Below are 18,725 nucleotides of genomic sequence, written 5' to 3' on the forward strand. Positions count from 1 at the left end.
GGGGTGGGTACAGGGGTTGAACAAAATTCCAACAAAACAATTTGAAAAAAGAAAGAGATAGACCACACGCGTACAGGCACTGCCGCTTGGGCAGCACTGCTGCCTGCCCCATCTTCGCACCTCTCGGCCAACCCACTCTGGTCCCCTCCCTTGCCGAGATGGAGAGAGCTTCACTGTCCCGACTCCTTGAGGAATTCTTCGTAGGCTGCCGCAATCTCATCGTCCATGTCGTCATTGTAGCAGTTGTTGGCGTAACCGCTTCCATCAGACATTTCGATGTTCCCCATGCGCTCTGTGAGGAGGAGCTCTTGGATAAACCTCTCCTCTTCACTGGAGACCGGCACGCCGTCGGGACCACAAGTAATGGGAAGGCTGTCATACGCCTGGCCAGCCGATGGGGAGCTCGAAGACGACAAAGAGCGGCCCCAGTTACTCTCACTAAGTTCGAGGACATTCTTGACCATCAGCGCCGCGGTCGGGTCAATGTCCTTCTTCTGAGAGATCTCGCAGAGCTTCTCAAACACACTGTCGAGGGCATAACAGTCGGTTTCGGGTGAGCCCACCTTGTCATAGTCCTCCAGGCAGGCGCCAGTAAGCTTCAGCACCTGGATGGTGCATTTGATGTTCTCCTTGGTGAGCGACTGCAGAAGCGTGTGTATCATGTTGGGAATGCAGGCGGCCAGGTGATTCACCTTGTAGGAGTGGTGCTCCCGCAGAAACACCATCTGAGAGAACAGTTCAGCAATAAACAGCAGCAAACCGCGCAGGTAGGCGTCGTCGTCAAAATCACCGGACCCCAAGTCGTTTCGCTTGACGCACTCTTTGTGACACCGGTCCAGAAGCATGTTTGTAAAGTCCTCCTCCACACCTCGAATGTGAAGGTTGCTTCCAAGATGGTTGCACAGGCGTGCCCCGCTACACCTGAAGTTAGCCTCTTTCAGTCCCTGTTGGAAGATAGTGTCGACCACCTGAGAGAGACCGCCAGCGTCGGTAATGCCACTCAATATGCTTGTGACGTCTTCTATTTTGGAGTCGAACTCAGCAGGACACAGCGTGACGTCGTCAATGAAGCTCATGAGCTCGAGCATTGCATACTGGTTCGCGTCCTGGGACTGTGGTGAAGGTGAATAGGGTGGGCAGGGCTCTGCAACTTCCTGTGGCAGAGGGACTCTGAAGTGCCTTGGTACGAACACCGGGGCCTCTGGTGAAAGCGTGCTTTTCAGCACGAATGGTTGCATGCTTTTATCGTCAGAGCAGTCTGCCGACGCTGGCCCGGCTTTGGGCGATTGTCGTAGCAGTGTGACCGCTGGCCCGGGAACGACGCCGCTTGCTTTCTTCGAGGTGCCGGAGTTCCCCCTTGAATCCATGCTCACCCGCGCTTCGGAGCTTGGCGGGGGGCCTTGCGATGTCACCTCGGAAAAAGGCGCTCAGAAGAAGGCTGGCCTACCACAGGGAGTTCCCCTGACCAGGAGAAGACGTCGACAGCCGCCCCAAGACCACCGACAAAAGCTCTGCAAAGGGCAGAACAAGCAAACAATCACATTCTTCTTCTTCTTCTCCACAGCAATCATGGCACATACCCACGCGGGGGGATTGGCCAAGGTACGGTGGTGAATGCCAACGTAGTATATGTGCGGAAAAAAAAAACTAAGTAGAATGGTAGAATGACTGAAATTAGAAAATATATTAATTGGTGAAATTTTTTAATAAATTAAGCAAATTAGATATGCGAGGAATAAAATGAAATACGCTTTTGGGACATGCGGTGGAATTTTATATGGAGTTAACACGGTAAGCGACCACTTGCAATAATGTAATCATGAAGGTAGCCGCAAATAGTGCTTAACGAGAATCCTGTGTTGCTCGCACCAAACGAGAGCAGAACTGGTAGCGACAAAGGGAGTCCTATTGTTGTTGTTGTTGTCCTCTAAATAATGGCACGTACCCACTGCGGGGGATTGGCCAAGACATAGGCGGCAACTGATGGGTGCTGAGAATGTTAAACAAGAAAATAATGATGGATTAATAATAATAAAAATAATTATAACGCCTCGAAAGGCAGTTTCCTTCTTTTTCTTCCTCTTAAACCATGACACATCCTCTTCTTCTTCTTCCTTTCAAGACATGGCACATACCTACATGGGGAGATTGGCCACGGTGTAGTGTAATAAACCAGGAAATTTGCGTAGGCGGTTACGACAAAAATATTAGAGCCAAGCGTGAATTTTGAAAAATGTATCGATGAAAAATGACACCAGATTATTTAAAGTTAAATAACAAAGAATATTTTGACGACAAAAAAGAAAAGCTTCAAGAATTTTAAAAGAGCAAATCGGCCTACCAGTTGAAATTATGTAATCATGGAGAACCCCACAAATTGCACCCAAGCAAATTTTTTGAGCTCGCAACGAACGATAATAACACTGGCAGCAATAACAGGAGCCCGAATCTAGCGAGAGGGACCTCCATGTAAATCTTCCTCTGAAGTGCGAACTTTTGACAATATGGGAGGAAACGGTCTGAAGATTCAACGTCCCCTCATCAGCCACATAGGTTTGTTGGTGACCACACACAGCTGCACAGATATAAATTTCAACTGGGAATACTGCATCGCAACCGCGTCATTGATACCTCACACAGCCTGGTTTTACACGAACGGACGTTCCAATTATATGCTAAGTGCTGTTAATCTGTGGAATTTAGTAAGAGACCACGCAACCTCGCTGATGTGTGTTGGAAGCACTGAAACCTGGAAATCACTTGCAGACTGAAATTCGGACGGGATGTTTCACTGACCCGCCAAGACCTGACCTTGGTAAGCAATCAGGCACCTCGTTTGAATGAATACCTGTATAGCCAGGAAAACAAACAAAACGGACCTCTTTTAAAGAATATGAGAGAAAAAATCGCAGGAAACGGCTCAAAAAATCTTTTGTGAAGTTTCAAGGGGGACTAAAACTGACACTCAATCAGCCAAGTATTCAAGAAGCGTAGCTTGTTGGGCCAGTTGGTGCATTGTAAGTAGGAAACTAGCGGAAAGGACGCGTTCACAAGCAGGAGAAGTACACAGGACAACGCTGGAAACACAACTGAAATATTCTTCATTTATCCCCGACAACAGAACAGGGTGCACATGCGCGAGAGCAATCACAAACGCTATCAGAAAAACAAGAACAAAATTGATCAATCGTTGGAAGATAGCATGTGGCAACCTATGTCCGATTCATGAAACTGTACTCTTTTGCCGTGAACCTGACAGAGCTGTCGCTGACGCATTCAAATTCCTAACTGCTTCATTTTGAAGTCTTCTAAGATTTCTCGTTCTGTCTGCGTTTTGCCGCGGCCGATGATTCTCTCATTTTGGAACAGAGGGGTGCAGTCTTTGCAGTGGTTGCAATGTCTTGGCAAATTTGCTGTGTTGCCTCGCTGCAGCGAAGTGCGGTGTTGCCTCATACGGTCTTTGACGCATTGACCTGTTTGACCTATGTAGGCCTTGCGACAGGACAGTTGAAGCGAGTAAAAAACATCGGTTGTGCATTTGGTGAACATGCTCTGGTTCTTGACATTAGATTTCTTTTTACTGCGAAAGCAATACTGCGCTAGGTTTTGAGCCTTCAGCGTCGTCGCGCCGGATCCACGTTTGACCTTTAGCTTGACCTCTGTTGTGGCGTTCATTGATGCGCTCTGACATAGGCAGCGTAGTAGACTGCGTTGATTTGGAGGAAGGGACAGGCGCCTTATCAACTGTGTGGTTTAGTGGACACCTAAATAACACTTTAAGCTAATTCCGGCCTTCATTGATGTGCTCTGACATAGACAACGTTGTAGACCGCGTTGATTTCGAGGAAAGGAAAGGCGCCTTACAAACTCTGTGGTTTAGTGGACACCTCAATAGCACTTTAAGCTAATTCCGGCGTTCCGTGCAGCACTCAGGCTTTCGCCTTTCAGTACTGTAGCCGATAAACTTGCTCGTACTACCACTTTTTTTTTATTGGATGTAGCAGAAATGAGATGAGGTCAGAAAAAAAAGGATTAACTCAGGTTTAGTGACAGAGGTCGTTGGCGGTGGTAAATCAGCTTAATCCTAAATTTGTTGCAGGTAATGAACAAAAGGAAAACAACAGAAATTGAAATATCAAAAAAAGAAAAGGCGGAAATAAAGAAAAAGGGAATAAGCGATAAATTATGATGGAAGACTTTTTGATTGAGAAGAAAATTTTGAATGGCTCAGAAAACATTTTCGTTTCTGCTTCCACGCACAGGAGCACAGAGGGATAGAATAATTGCAGAAGACAGGAACAAACTGAGTTTCTATAATGGAACTTCTAGCAGTCGCCTCCTTAACGAAATGAAGCCGCGGCAAGAGCGAAGAAAGTGATTTTTTATTTCTGGCTCAGAACAATATCGGCGAAGAGCGCAGATCGCGAGACCAGGCCTATAGAGGTAAACATTTAAGTGCGGCATACGGCAACGTAGTCGCGTGAAATAAACTTCATGTTTCAGAGATCGCCATACTTTACTTCTCCAAGGAAGGAGAAGGTGCTGAGAATCATCTAAAGAATTGAGCGACAAATTTTCGCATTAAATTTTACGTACAATACCTGGCTGCTGTCATGTACGCAGAGGTTGGTAAGAAAGCAAACATTAGACCACTCAGAGACGCCTTCGCTAAGGATTAGCAACTTCATTAAAATAGAGGCCCTTTGGCAATGCTTCTTGACGTGCTATAACGTCGGGTAAAATCCGATTACAACGGAAGATTCAGTCACAGAACGAGGACTGACTTGAACGGCAATTCCACAGTGGCACCCTCAGAGACCTTATTCTGCCCAGAGAGCTGCAGCAGCAACTGCTTTTATTTTTCCAGATTGGTTCTCTTAACGTTTGTACCTTATTCTTTTTTTTGTTTTAGGCCGAGGGCTAGAAGATCCAGCAACATCAAGAGGAGACCGCCTACGTTTTTGCGCCCGTCCATCGATCTCCACCATGTGGACACACTTAAAAAGTGCAACTATTGTGGCTTCTGAGGCACAAGTTGGTGACGAATGCTCTTTTTGTGTTTCCACTAAAGAAATAGCCGACCTGATCACACTCTGAGCCGGAACTGCAGCAGGATCCACAGATGACGCAGGAGAGGCGTTGGATTTACTATTAAAGAAGACGTCTGTGACACCCTTACCTGACAGATGGACGCAGTGACAGATTTCACCAAACGAGCCATGACATTCGCCGTAACCTTTCTACCGCTGCTGCTGTAGCTTAAAAGTGCACTAAAGAGGAATCAGAGGTCGTCTGTTTACCGCGGAAACTCGGTCTACACGTACCGAACATTCTTAGAAACATCTAATTATTGTCCTGTGTGGCCGATTTAGATAACCTAAATAAGATTAAACGTCCCGACTCCCGCCTTTTTTAACTCACCGCATACGGTAGGAGTACTCAACTAACTCGTGGAGTGCATTTCAGGCAGTCGCGTGGCGTCTTCGCTTTCGCTTTTATTTTGTTTTTTTTTTAGGTTTCCGTGTATAAACATATCTAGTCAGATTCTACACAGCCACAAATTATGTCCAAGGAAATAAAAAATACGCGTGGACTGCTTTCGTCGATCGCTACGTATCACTCTGCCGATGGCAGAGCGGCAGGCCGCCACGGGACTGGCTGAAACGTTGGTTGACTACTCCCACCGTCGGTGGTGAGTTCAAAAAAAGGCGGGAGCCGACCCGGTAAATCTCATTTAAATTGTGTAAATCGGCTGCGCAGGACAATAATTCGAAATTTCTAAGAATGCCTGGAACGTGTAGACCGAGTTCGCGCGGTAAAAAGACGAGTTCAGATTCCTCTTTAGAGCACCTTTAAGACAGGCTAGAATCCACCACAGTAGTCGGCCGCGCTGCCGCACTAGAATAACCATATGCCTTTTCCTTAAAAATTGCAACTGCCTCGCGCCTAGAGCAAAGACGCTTGCCAAGATTGTCAGACACATTGATTTCCCGAGCCCTCGCAGTACAGTTGAAATCAGCAGTAGAGTGGCCACCATTGCACAAACAACATGTATCATCTTTTTCAGAGCACTTTTCGCACACCTTCAGCTACGATGGAGATGTGCTTCTTGCAAAAGTGACAATAACCGTCGGTAACTTCACTCCGTCAGCTACCCGAGTGCAGAGATGGCCGGAGATTGCCCCTGTAAGGGAAAGTTTTTCAAGCACGCCCCCGAAGGACTAAGTCGGGAATCGACACCCTTCACTAGACCCTTAGAGCGTGCCAAGTGCGGGGAAATAGGAACGCTCACCGAGTGATTTCCAAAGGAGGAACACCTCAGCAAATCCATAATACAAGCTTGGTCAGACGATCTGCACACAAAGCCTCCTCAGCCGAACTTCCGGACGTCAGAAATCATTTTGGAGAGGTGAGATGGCCTGCAACGCAGTCCGGGCAGCATCCGGGTTGTTCAACCTGGTGACGACCCTATCCGAAGGGGCGAACCGCAGCCCTGGCCTCATGGCAGAGCACCCACCTCGGCTTCGGGAGGTGGTGGGTTCGACTCCCGCCGCCGGCCGGGTACCCACCGGCTTTCTCAAAATGGGTACAAGCTATGCGGCGGCCTGGTGATCGGCTTCCTAGGGCTGCATTGCTTGGGAAAGAAGCCTGCACCTTCAAATCCCGTCGCTGTGGGCAAAGAGTCACGTGGACAAAGCGAGAGATGCAGGAAGCTGGTTTGGAAAAAAGGAAAGACACAAAGTGGCACCACACTTTCCCCCAACCCCAATTCACACAAACATAGGGAGGACAAAAAATACACTTAAGAAAACACTGGGCACTGTCCTGCACTTATTTATTTATTTACCCTGAAGGCCTAGGAGGCGTTACAGAGGGGGTGGGTACAGGGGTTGAACAAAATTCCAACCAAACAATTTGAAAAAAAAAAGAGATAGACCACACGCGTACAGGCACTGCCGCTTGGGCAGCACTGCTGCCTGCCCCATCTTCGCACCTCTCGGCCAACCCACTCTGGTCCCCTCCCTTGCCGAGATGGAGAGAGCTTCACTGTCCCGACTCCTTCAGGAATTCTTCGTAGGCTGCCGCAATCTCATCGTCCATGTCGTCATTGTAGCAGTTGTTGGCGTAACCGCTTCCATCAGACATTTCGATGTTGCCCATGCGCTCTGTGAGGAGGAGCTCTTGGATAAACCTCTCCTCTTCACTGGAGACCGGCACGCCGTCGGGACCACAAATAATGGGAAGGCTGTCATACGCCTTGCCAGCCGATGGGGAGCTCGAAGACGACAAAGAGCGGCCCCAGTTACTCTCACGAAGTTCGAGGACATTCTTGACCATCAGCGCCGCGGTCGGGTCAATGTCCTTCTTCTGAGAGATCTCGCAGAGCTTCTCAAACACACTGTCGAGGGCATAACAGTCGGTTTCGGGTGAGCCCACCTTGTCATAGTCCTCCAGGCAGGCGCCAGTAAGCTTCAGCACCTGGATGGTGCATTTGATGTTCTCCTTGGTGAGAGACTGCAGAAGCGTGTGTATCATGTTGGGAATGAGGGCGGCCAGGTGATTCACCTTGTAGGAGTGGTGCTCCCGCAGAAACACCATCTGAGAGAACAGTTCAGCAATAAACAGTAGCAACCCGCGCCGGTAGGCGTCGTCGTCAAAATCACCGGACTCCAAGTCGTTTCGCTTGACGCACTCTTTATGACACCGGTCCAGAAGCATGTTTGTAAAGTCCTCCTCCACACCTCGAATGTGAAGGTTGCTTCCAAGATGGTTGCACAGGCGTGCCCCGCTATACCTGAAGTTAGCCTCTTTCAGTCCCTGTTGGAAGATAGTGTCGACCGCCTGAGAGAGACCGCCAGCGTCGGTAATGCCAGTCAATATGCTTGTGACGTCTTCTATTTTGGAGTCGAACTCAGCAGGACACAGCGTGACGTCGTCAATGAAGCTCATGAGCTCCAGCATTGCATACTGGTTCGCGTCCTGGGACTGTGGTGAAGGTGAATAGGGTGGGCAGGGCTCTGCAACTTCCTGTGGCAGAGGGACTCTGAAGTGCCTTGGTACGAACACCGGGGCCTCTGGTGAAAGCGTGCTTTTCAGCACGAATGGTTGCATGCTTTTATCGTCAGAGCAGTCTGCCGACGCTGGCCCGGCTTTGGGCGATTGTCGTAGCAGTGTGACCGCTGGCCCGGGAACGACGCCGCTTGCTTTCTTCGAGGTGCCGGAGTTCCCCCTTGAATCCATGCTCACCCGCGCTTCGGAGCTTGGCGGGGGGCCTTGCGATGTCACCTCGGAAAAAGGCGCCCAGAAGAAGGCTGGCCTACCACAGGGAGTTCCCCTGACCAGGAGAAGACGTCGACAGCCGCCCCAAGACCACCGACAAAAGCAGCTGCAAAGGGCAGAACAAGCAAACAATCACATTCTTCTTCTTCTTCTCCATAGCAATCATGGCACATACCCACGCGGGGGGATTGGCCAAGGTACGGTGGTGAATGCCAACGTAGTATATGTGCGGAAAAAAAAAACTAAGTAGAATGGTAGAATGACTGAAATTAGAAAATATATTAATTGGTGAAATTTTTTAATAAATTAAGCAAATTAGATATGCGAGGAATAAAATAAAATACGCTTTTGGGACATGCGGTGGAATTTTATATGGAGTTAACACGGTAAGCGACCACTTGCAATAATGTAATCATGAAGGTAGCCGCAAATAGTGCTTAACGAGAATCCTGTGTTGCTCGCACCAAACGAGAGCAGAACTGGTAGCGACAAAGGGAGTCCTATTGTTGTTGTTGTTGTCCTCTAAATAATGGCACGTACCCACTGCGGGGGATTGGCCAAGACATAGGCGGCCACTGATGGGTGCTGAGAATGTTAAACAAGAAAATAATGATGGATTAATAATAATAATAATAATAATGATAACGCCTCGAAAGGCAGTTTCCTTCTTTTTCTTCCTCTTAAACCATGACACATCCTCTTCTTCTTCTTCCTTTCAAGACATGGCACATACCTACATGGGGAGATTGGCCACGGTGTAGTGTAATAAACCAGGAAATTTGCGTAGGCGGTTACGACAAAAATATTAGAGCCAAGCGTGAATTTTGAAAAATGTATCGATGAAAAATGACACCAGATTATTTAAAGTTAAATAACAAAGAATATTTTGACGACAAAAAAGAAAAGCTTCAAAAATTTTAAAAGAGCAAATCGGCCTACCAGTTGAAATTATGTAATCATGGAGAACCCCACAAATTGCACCCAAGCAAATTTTTTGAGCTCGCAACGAACGATAATAACACTGGCAGCAATAACAGGAGCCCGAATCTAGCGAGAGGGACCTCCATGTAAATCTTCCTCTGAAGTGCGAACTTTTGACAATATGGGAGGAAACGGTCTGAAGATTCAACGTCCCCTCATCAGCCACATAGGTTTGTTGGTGACCACACACAGCTGCACAGATATAAATTTCAACTGGGAATACTGCATCGCAACCGCGTCATTGATACCTCACACAGCCTGGTTTTACACGAACGGACGTTCCAATTATATGCTAAGTGCTGTTAATCTGTGGAATTTAGTAAGAGACCACGCAACCTCGCTGATGTGTGTTGGAAGCACTGAAACCTGGAAATCACCAGCAGACTGAAATTCGGACGGGATGTTTCACTGACCCGCCAAGACCTGACCTTGGTAAGCAATCAGGCACCTCGTTTGAATGAATACCTGTATAGCCAGGAAAACAAACAAAACGGACCTCTTTTAAAGAAGATGAGAGAAAAAATCGCAGGAAACGGCTCAAAAAATCTTTTGTGAAGTTTCAAGGGGGACTAAAACTGACACTCAATCAGCCAAGTATTCAAGAAGCGTAGCTTGTTGGGCCAGTTGGTGCATTGTAAGTAGGAAACTAGCGGAAAGGACGCGTTCACAAGCAGGAGAAGTACACAGGACAACGCTGGAAACACAACTGAAATATTCTTCATTTATCCCCGACAACAGAACAGGGTGCACATGCGCGAGAGCAATCACAAACGCTATCAGAAAAACAAGAACAAAAATGATCAATCGTTGGAAGATAGCATGTGGCAACCTATGTCCGATTCATGAAACTGTACTCTTTTGCCGTGAACCTGACAGAGCTGTCGCTGACGCATTCAGTTCCTACCTGCTTCATTTTGAAGGCTTCTAAGATTTCTCGTTCTGTCTGCGTTTTGCCGCGGCCGATGATTCTCTCATTTTGGAACAGAGGGGTGCAGTCTTTGCAGTGGTTGCAATGTCTTGGCAAATTTGCTGTGTTGCCTCGCTGCAGCGAAGTGCGGTGCTGCCTCATACGGTCTTTGACGCATTGACCTGTTTGACCTATGTAGGACTTGCGACAGGACAGTTGAAGCGAGTAAAAAACATCGGTTGTGCATTTGGTGAACATGCTCTGGTTCTTGACATTAGATTTCTTTTTACTGCGAAAGCAATACTGCGCTAGGTTTTGAGCCTTCAGCGTCGTCGCGCCGGATCCACGTTTGACCTTTAGCTTGACCTCTGTTGTGGCGTTCATTGATACGCTCTGACATAGGCAGCGTAGTAGACTGCGTTGATTTGGAGGAAGGGACAGGCGCCTTATCAACTCTGTCATTTAGTGGACACCTAAATAACACTTTAAGCTAATTCCGGCCTTCATTGATGTGCTCTGACATAGACAACGTTGTAGACCGCGTTGATATCGAGGAAAGGAAAGGCGCCTTACAAACTCTGTGGTTTAGTGGACACCTCAATAGCACTTTAAGCTAATTCCGGCGTTCCGTGCAGCACTCAGGCTTTCGCCTTTCACTACTGTAGCCGATAAACTTGCTCGTACTACCAGTTTTTTTTATTGGATGTAGCAGAAATGAGACGAGGTCAGAAAAAAAAAAGGATTAACTCAGGTTTAGTGACAGAGGTCGTTGGCGGTGGTAAAGCAGCTTAATCTTAAATTTGTTGCAGGTAATGAACAAAAGGAAAACAACAGAAATTGAAATATCAAAAAAAGAAAAGGCGGAAATAAAGAAAAAGGGAATAAGCGATAAATTATGATGGAAGACATTTTGATTGAGAAGAAAATTTTGAATGGCTCAGAAAACATTTCCGTTTCTGCTTCCACGCACAGAAGCACAGAGGGATAGAATAATTGCAGAAGACAGGCACAAACTGAGTTTCTATAATGGAACTTCTAGCAGTCGCCTCCTTAACGAAATGAAGCCGCGTTAAGAGCGAAGAAAGTGATTTTTTATTTCTGGCTCAGAACAATATCGGCGAAGAGCGCAGATCGCGAGACCAGGCCTATAGAGGTAAACATTTACGTGCGGCATACGGCAACGTAGTCGCGTGAAATAAACTTCATGTTTCAGACATCGCCATACTTTACTTCTCCAAGGAAGGAGAAGGTGCTGAGAATCATCTAAAGAATTGAGCGACAAATTTTCGCATTAAATTTTACGTACAATACCTGGCTGCTGTCATGTACGCAGAGGTTGGTAAGAAAGCAAACATTAGACCACTCAGAGATGCCTTCGCTAAGGATTAGCAACTTCATTGAAATAGAGGTCTTTTGGCAATGCTTCTTAAAGTGCTATAACGTCGGGTAAAATCCGATTACAACGGAAGATTCAGTCACAGAACGAGGACTGACTTGAACGGCAATTCCACAGTGGCACCCTCAGAGACCTTATTCTGCCCAGAGAGCTGCAGCAGTAACTGCTTTTATTTTTCCAGATTGGTTCTCTTAACGTTTGTACCTTATTCTTTTTTTTGTTTTAGGCCGAGGGCTAGAAGATCCAGCAACATCAAGAGGAGACCGCCTACGTTTTTGCGCCCGTCCATCGATCTCCACCATCTGGACACACTTAAAAAGTGCAACTATTGTGGCTTCTGAGGCACAAGTTGGTGACGAATGCTCTTTTTGTGTTTCCACTAAAGAAATAGCCGACCTGATCACACTCTGAGCCGGAACTGCAGCAGGATCCACAGATGACGCAGGAGAGGCGTTGGATTTACTATTAAAGAAGACGTCTGTGACAACCATACCTGACAGATGGACGCAGTGACAGATTTCACCAAACGAGCCATGACATTCGCCGTAACCTTTCTACCGCTGCTGCTGTAGCTTAAAAGTGCACTAAAGAGGAATCAGAGGTCTTCTGTTTACCGCGGAAACTCGGTCTACACGTACCGAACTTTCTTAGAAACATCTAATTATTGTCCTGTGTGGCCGATTTCCATAACCTAAATAAGATTAAACGTCCCGACTCCCGCCTTTTTTAACTCACCGCACACGGTAGGAGTACTCAACTAACTCGTGGAGTGCATTTCAGGCAGTCGCGTGGCGTCTTCGCTTTCGCTTTTATTTTGTTTTTTTTTAGGTTTCCGTGTATAAACATATCTAGTCAGATTCTACACAGCCACAAATTATGTCCAAGGAAATAAAAAATACGCGTGGACTGCTTTCGCCGATCGCTACGTATCACTCTGCCGATGGCAGAGCGGCAGGCCGCCACGGGACTGGCTGAAACGTTGGTTGACTACTCCCACCGTCGGTGGTGAGTTCAAAAAAAGGCGGGAGCCGACCCGGTAAATCTCATTTAAATTGTGTAAATCGGCTGCGCAGGACAATAATGCGAAATTTCTAAGAATGCCTGGAACGTGTAGACCGAGTTCGCGCGGTAAAAAGACGAGTTCAGATTCCTCTCCAGAGCACCTTTAAGACAGGCTAGAATCCACCACAGTAGTCGGCCGCGCTGCCGCACTAGAATAACCATATGCCTTTTCCTTAAAAATTGCAACTGCCTCGCGCCTAGAGCAAAGACGCTTGCCAAGATTGTCAGACACATTGGATTTCCCGAGCCCTCGCAGTACAGTTGAAATCAGCAGTAGAGTGGGCACCATTGCACAAACAACATGTATCATCTTTTTCAGAGCACTTTTCGCACACCTTCAGCTACGATGGACATGTGCTTCTTGCAAAAGTGACAATAACCGTCGGTAACTTCACTCCGTCAGCTACCCGAGTGCAGAGATGGCCGGAGATTGCCCCTGTAAGGGAAAGTTTTTCAAGCACGCCCCCGAAGGACTAAGTCGGGAATCGACACCCTTCACTAGACCCTTAGAGCGTGCCAAGTGCGGGGAAATAGGAACGCTCACCGAGTGATTTCCAAAGGAGGAACACCTCAGCAAATCCATAATACAAGCTTGGTCAGACGATCTGCACACAAAGCCTCCTCAGCCGAACTTCCGGACGTCAGAAATCATTTTGGAGAGGTGAGATGGCCTGCAACGCAGTCCGGGCAGCATCCGGGTTGTTCAACCTGGTGACGACCCTATCCGAAGGGACGAACCGCAGCCCTGGCCTCATGGCAGAGCACCCACCTCGGCTTCGGGAGGTGGTGGGTTCGACTCCCGCCGCCGGCCGGGTACCCACCGGCTTTCTCAAAATGGGTACAAGCTATGCGGCGGCCTGGTGATCGGCTTCCTAGGGCTGCATTGCTTGGGAAAGAAGCCTGCGCCTTCAAATCCCGTCTCTGTGGGCAAAGAGTCACGTGGACAAAGCGAGAGATGCAGGAAGCTGGTTTGGAAAAAAGGAAAGACACAAAGTGGCACCACACTTTCCCCCAACCCCAATTCACACAAACATAGAGAGGACAAAAAATACACTTAAGAAAACACTGGGCACTGTCCTGCACTTATTTATTTATTTACCCTGAAGGCCTAGGAGGCGTTACAGAGGGGGTGGGTACAGGGGTTGAACAAAATTCCAACCAAACAATTTGAAAAAGAAAAGAGATAGACCACACGCGTACAGGCACTGCCGCTTGGGCAGCACTGCTGCCTGCCCCATCTTCGCACCTCTCGGCCAACCCACTCTGGTCCCCTCCCTTGCCGAGATGGAGAGAGCTTCACTGTCCCGACTCCTTCAGGAATTCTTCGTAGGCTGCGGCAATCTCATCGTCCATGTCGTCATTGTAGCAGTTGTTGGCGTAACCGCTTCCATCAGACATTTCGATGTTCCCCATGCGCTCTGTGAGGAGGAGCTCTTGGATAAACCTCTCCTCTTCACTGGAGACCGGCACGCCGTCGGGACCACAAGTAATGGTAAGGCTGTCATCCGCCTGGCCAGCCGATGGGGAGCTCGAAGACGACAAAGAGCGGCCCCAGTTACTCCCACGAAGTTCGAGGACATTCTTGACCATCAGCGCCGCGGTCGGGTCAATGTCCTTCTTCTGAGAGATCTCGCAGAGCTTCTCAAACACACTGTCGAGGGCATAACAGTCGGTTTCGGTTGAGCCCACCTTGCCATAGTCCTCCTGGCAGGCGCCATTAAGCTTCAGCACCTGGATGGTGCATTTGATGTTCTCCTTGGTGAGCGACTGCAGAAGCGTGTGTATCATGTTGGGAATGCAGGCGGCCAGGTGATTCACCTTGTAGGAGTGGTGCTCTCGCAGAAACACCATCTGAGAGAACAGTTCAGCAATAAACAGCAGCAACCCGCGCAGGTAGGCGTCGTCAAAATCACCGGACTCGAAGTCGTTTCGCTTGACGCACTCTTTGTGACACCGGTCCAGAAGCATGTTTGTAAAGTCCTCGTCCGCACCTTGAATGTGAAGGTTGCTTCCAAGATGGTTGCACAGGCGTGCCCCGCTATACCTGAAGTTAGCCTCTTTCAGTCCCTGTTGGAAGATAGTGTCGACCACCTGAGAGAGACCGCCAGCGTCGGTAATGCCACTCAATATGCTTGTGACGTCTTCTATTTTGGAGTCGAACTCAGCAGGACACAGCGTGACGTCGTCAATGAAGTTCATGAGCTCGAGCATTGCATACTGGTTCGCGTCCTGGGACTGTGGTGAAGGTGAATAGGGTGGGCAGGGCTCTGCAACTTCCTGTGGCAGAGGGACTCTGAAGTGCCTTGGTACGAACACCGGGGCCTCTGGTGAAAGCGTGCTTTTCAGCACGAATGGTTGCATGCTTTTATCGTCAGAGCAGTCTGCCGACGCTGGCCCGGCTTTGGGCGATTGTCGTAGCAGTGTGACCGCTGGCCCGGGAACGACGCCGCTTGCTTTCTTCGAGGTGCCGGAGTTCCCCCTTGAATCCATGCTCACCCGTGCTTCGGAGCTTGGCGGGGGGCCTTGCGATGTCACCTCGGAAAAAGGCGCCCAGAAGAAGGCTGGCCTACCACAGGGAGTTCCCCTGACCAGGAGAAGACGTCGACAGCCGCCCCAAGACCACCGAAAAAAGCTCTGCAAAGGGAAGAACAAGCAAACAATCACATTCTTCTTCTTCTTCTCCATAGCAATCATGGCACATACCCACGCGGGGGGATTGGCCAAGGTACGGTGGTGAATGCCAACGTAGTATATGTGCGGAAAAAAAAAACTAAGTAGAATGGTAGAATGACTGAAATTAGAAAATATATTAATTGGTGAAATTTATTAATAAATTAAGCAAATTAGATATGCGAGGAATAAAATAAAATACGCTTTTGGGACATGCGGTGGAATTTTATATGGAGTTAACACGGTAAGCGACCACTTGCAATAATGTAATCATGAAGGTAGCCGCAAATAGTGCTTAACGAGAATCCTGTGTTGCTCGCACCAAACGAGAGCAGAACTGGTAGCGACAAAGGGAGTCCTATTGTTGTTGTTGTTGTCCTCTAAATAATGGCACGTACCCACTGCGGGGGATTGGCCAAGACATAGGCGGCCACTGATGGGTGCTGAGAATGTTAAACAAGAAAATAATGATGGATTAATAATAATAATAATAATAATGATAACGCCTCGAAAGGCAGTTTCCTTCTTTTTCTTCCTCTTAAACCATGACACATCCTCTTCTTCTTCTTCCTTTCAAGACATGGCACATACCTACATGGGGAGATTGGCCACGGTGTAGTGTAATAAACCAGGAAATTTGCGTAGGCGGTTACGACAAAAATATTAGAGCCAAGCGTGAATTTTGAAAAATGTATCGATGAAAAATGACACCAGATTATTTAAAGTTAAATAACAAAGAATATTTTGACGACAAAAAAGAAAAGCTTCAAAAATTTTAAAAGAGCAAATCGGCCTACCAGTTGAAATTATGTAATCATGGAGAACCCCACAAATTGCACCCAAGCAAATTTTTTGAGCTCGCAACGAACGATAATAACACTGGCAGCAATAACAGGAGCCCGAATCTAGTGAGAGGGACCTCCATGTAAATCTTCCTCTGAAGTGCGAACTTTTGACAATATGGGAGGAAACGGTCTGAAGATTCAACGTCCCCTCATCAGCCACATAGGTTTGTTGGTGACCACACACAGCTGCACAGATATAAATTTCAACTGGGAATACTGCATCGCAACCGCGTCATTGATACCTCACACAGCCTGGTTTTACACGAACGGACGTTCCAATTATATGCTAAGTGCTGTTAATCTGTGGAATTTAGTAAGAGACCACGCAACCTCGCTGATGTGTGTTGGAAGCACTGAAACCTGGAAATCACCAGCAGACTGAAATTCGGACGGGATGTTTCACTGACCCGCCAAGACCTGACCTTGGTAAGCAATCAGGCACCTCGTTTGAATGAATACCTGTATAGCCAGGAAAACAAACAAAACGGACCTCTTTTAAAGAAGATGAGAGAAAAAATCGCAGGAAACGGCTCAAAAAATCTTTTGTGAAGTTTCAAGGGGGACTAAAACTGACACTCAATCAGCCAAGTATTCAAGAAGCGTAGCTTGTTGGGCCAGTTGGTGCATTGTAAGTAGGAAACTAGCGGAAAGGACGCGTTCACAAGCAGGAGAAGTACACAGGACAACGCTGGAAACACAACTGAAATATTCTTCATTTATCCCCGACAACAGAACAGGGTGCACATGCGCGAGAGCAATCACAAACGCTATCAGAAAAACAAGAACAAAATTGATCAATCGTTGGAAGATAGCATGTGGGAACCTATGTCCGATTCATGAAACTGTACTCTTTTGCCGTGAACCTGACAGAGCTGTCGCTGACGCCTTCAAAACCTAACGGCTTCATTTTGAAGGCTTCTAAGATTTCTCGTTCTGTCTGCGTTTTGCCGCGGCCGATGATTCTCACATTTTGGAACAGAGGGGTGCAGTCTTTGCAGTGGTTGCAATGTCTTGGCAGATTTGCTGTGTTGCCTGGCTGCAGCGAAGTGCGGTGCTGCCTCATACGGTCTTTGACGCATTGACCTGTTGGCCTATGTAGGCCTTGCGACAGGACAGTTGAAGCGAGTAAAAAACATCGGTTCTGCATTTGGTGAACATGCTCTGGTTCTTGACATTACATTTCTTTTTACTGCGAAAGCAATACTGCGCTAGGTTTTCAGCCTTCAGCGTCGTCGCGCCGGATCCACGTTTGACCTTTAGCTTGACCTCTGTTTTGGCGTTCATTGATGCGCTCTGACATAGGCAGCGTAGTAGACTGCGTTGATTTGGAGGAAGGGACAGGCGCCTTATCAACTCTGTGGTTTAGTGGACACCTAAATAAAACTTTAAGCTAATTCCGGCCTTCATTCATGTGCTCTGACATAGACAACGTTGTAGACCGCGTTGATTTCGAGGAAAGGAAAGGCGCCTTACAAACTCTGTGGTTTAGTGGACACCTCAATAGCACTTTAAGCTAATTCCGGCGTTCCGTGCAGCACTCAGGCTTTCGCCTTTCACTACTGTAGCCGATAAACTTGCTCGTACTACCAGTTTTTTTTATATTGGATGTAGCAGAAATGAGATGAGGTCAGAAAAAAAAAGATTAACTCAGGTTTAGTGAGAGAGGTCGTTGGCGGTGGTAAAGCAGCTTAATCTTAAATTTGTTGCAGGTAATGAACAAAAGGAAAACAACAGAAATTGAAATATCAAAAAAAGAAAAGGCGGAAATAAAGAAAAGGGGAAGAAGCGATAAATTATGATGGAAGACTTTTTGATTGAGAAGAAAATTTTGAATGGCTCAGCAAACATTTCCGTTTCTGCTTCCACGCACAGAAGCACAGAGGGATAGAATAATCGCAGAAGACAGGCACAAACTGAGTTTCTATAAAGGAACTTCTAGCAGTCGCCTCCTTAACGAAATGAAGCCGCGGCAAGAGCGAAGAAAGTGATTTTTTATTTCTGGCTGAGAACAATATCGGCGAAGAGCGCAGATCGCGAGACCAGGCCTATAGAGGTAAACATTTAAGTGCGGCATACGGCAACGTAGTCGCGTGAAATAAACTTCATGTTTCAGAGATCGCCATACTTTACTTCTCCAAGGAAGGAGAAGGTGCTGAGAATCATCTAAAGAAGTGAGCGACAAATTTTCGCATTAAATTTTACGTACTATACCTGGCTGCTGTCATGTACGCAGAGGTTGGTAAGAAAGCAAACTTTAGACCACTCAGAGATGCCTTCGCTAAGGATTAGCAACTTCATTGAAATAGAGGCCCTTTGGCAATGCGTCTTGAAGTACTATAACGTCGCGTAAAATCCGATTACAACGGAAGATTCAGTCACAGAACGAGGACTGACTTGAACGGCAATTCCACAGTAGCACCCTCAGAGAACTTATTCTGCCCAGAGAACTGCAGCAGCAACTGCTTTTATTTTTCCAGATTGGTTCTCTTAACGTTTGTACCTTATTATTTTTTTTTGTTTTAGGCCGAGGGCTAGAAGATCCAGCAACATCAAGAGGAGACCGGCTACGTTTTTGCGCCCGTGC

General features: G+C 47.3%; 3 protein-coding genes across 3 annotated transcripts; all 3 read right to left on the minus strand.

Annotated features, from left to right (window-relative positions):
- Nucleotides 1-131: 131 nt before the first annotated feature.
- LOC149356760 (polyadenylate-binding protein-interacting protein 1-like) lies at nt 132-1,367 on the minus strand. Its single transcript, XM_089577821.1, has one exon. It carries the CDS (start codon nt 1,365-1,367, stop codon nt 171-173), a length of 1,197 nt encoding a protein of 398 aa, XP_089433947.1. The 3' UTR covers nt 132-170.
- Nucleotides 1,368-7,044: 5,677 nt separating this feature from the next.
- LOC149356761 (polyadenylate-binding protein-interacting protein 1-like) lies at nt 7,045-8,241 on the minus strand. The gene has a single exon (XM_089577822.1). The coding sequence runs from the start codon at nt 8,239-8,241 to the stop codon at nt 7,045-7,047; it is 1,197 nt and encodes a 398-aa protein (XP_089433948.1).
- A 5,681-nt stretch (nt 8,242-13,922) lies between these two features.
- LOC149356762 (polyadenylate-binding protein-interacting protein 1-like) lies at nt 13,923-15,116 on the minus strand. Its single transcript, XM_089577823.1, has one exon. It carries the CDS (start codon nt 15,114-15,116, stop codon nt 13,923-13,925), a length of 1,194 nt encoding a protein of 397 aa, XP_089433949.1.
- Between the last annotated feature and the right edge of the window lie 3,609 nt (nt 15,117-18,725).

This window comes from Amblyomma mixtum, chromosome 3 (genome assembly GCF_055824585.1).
Source record: "Amblyomma mixtum isolate Tamu chromosome 3, ASM5582458v1, whole genome shotgun sequence".
Lineage (NCBI taxonomy): Eukaryota > Metazoa > Arthropoda > Arachnida > Ixodida > Ixodidae > Amblyomma > Amblyomma mixtum.